Below are 1,709 nucleotides of genomic sequence, written 5' to 3' on the forward strand. Positions count from 1 at the left end.
CAAAGGAAAATGACAAGAAACAGGGTGAAAAAGAGGAAGCCAATGATGAGGATGTAATAGCAAGCAAGCAAACTCAAAATTAGGCTCAAGAAGAGGAAGACCAGCCACAAATTTCAAGAAAAGGGAAGGAAGCAATTGAGGAACCAACCAAGGATCAAAGGCAGGGAGTAAACTTCACACCTCCATTGCCATATCCCCAACGGTTCAACAACGAGACTAAGGACCAACACTTTCCTAATTTTCTCGAAATCTTCAAGAAATTGGAGATCAACATTCCCCTGGCTGAAGCACTAGAGCAAATGCCCCTGTACGCCAAGTTTTTGAAGGAGCTTATTAACAAGAAGAGAAGTTGGCAAGAGAATGAAACTATACTGCTCACTAAAGAATGCAGAGCATTAATCCAGAAAGGACTCCCCTCCTAAACTTGAAGATCCTGGAAGTTTCTTTCTACCTTGTGCCATTGGTAGTATGACCATCAACAAGGCACTGTGTGACTTAGGGGCTAGTATCAATCTGATGCCTTCTTCTCTAGTGAAAAAGATGTGCATAGAAGAAACGAAACCAGTACAGATATCTTTAGAATTGGTGGACAAGTCAGTGATATGTCCCAGGAGTGTGATTGAGAACCTTCTAGTTAAGGTAGACAAATTTATATTCCCTGCAGATTTTGTGGTCTTAGACTCAGATGAAGATGAAGGTGATTCCATTATACTGGGGAGACCATTCTTGGCCACTGCTAGGGCCATTATAGACGTAGAGCAAGGAGAGTTAACCCTCAGAATACATGATGAAAGCGTCACCCTGAATGTATTTCCAGAAACACAGCTCATTGATGAAAAGAAAGACTGCATGGAAACTGACAAGGAAAACTTGTAGTGGAAGGAAGGAATTAATAAGACGATCAGGAGTTACCTTCCAAAGCAAGAAATAGATAATACAGTAGGGCAAAAAGAGAAAGAGATTGTGCATAGTGATGAAGAAATTCAAGAAGACATTAAAGTATTAATCAATGAGAAGAAAAGTCCCAAAGTAAAGCCCACTGTCCAGGAAAAAGGGGCAACAAAAAGAAGGAAGAAAAACAAGAACAAAACTAAAAAGGGTTGGAAGAACAAAAAGATTCCAACAGAGGGGTTCTCCAAGGGTGATGAAGTACAGTTGATCTATCAACAACTGGGGGCAATCCAACAAGCTGATGACTACTATACTGTCGGCAAAATACTCTCGCTAGAGCATGCCGAAATTGAACATCAAGGAACCAAGAAGAAGCTCACAGTCAGGGGGTATAAGCTGAGACACTACAGCATCAACCACCATAAAAGAGGGGTCCAATGTCAAGCTAATGACAATAAAAGAGCGCTCCATGGGAGGCAACCCATGATTTAAGATTCTTGTTCATTTTTGAATTCAATAAATTATGATCACCTTAGCATGATTTTGAATTTTATTAGACATACTTGACAGATGCATACACTGATTTGAAACACATGCTAGACTTCTAAGTTTGGTGTGCTTGACAGCACACAAAAATCAGCTTTTCAAGCATTCTTAGATCATATGCTTAGTCATTTCGATGAAGTATATGACCAAACATTAAGTTTGGTGTCTGCATATGTACCAAATTTCAGAAGGATCAACTTTTGTTCATAGAATCAAAGTCATGCATAGATGAATCATACATTGTTTCATTTTAGGAATTTATGTTAGAAAAT

At 39.2% G+C, this 1,709-nt stretch overlaps 1 protein-coding gene across 1 annotated transcript; it reads left to right on the forward strand.

The window, feature by feature from the left end:
• On the forward strand, positions 469-876 carry LOC107633166. Its single transcript, XM_016336802.1, has one exon. It carries the CDS (start codon positions 469-471, stop codon positions 874-876), a length of 408 nt encoding a protein of 135 aa, XP_016192288.1.

This window comes from Arachis ipaensis, chromosome B03, assembly GCF_000816755.2.
Source record: "Arachis ipaensis cultivar K30076 chromosome B03, Araip1.1, whole genome shotgun sequence".
NCBI lineage: Eukaryota > Viridiplantae > Streptophyta > Magnoliopsida > Fabales > Fabaceae > Arachis > Arachis ipaensis.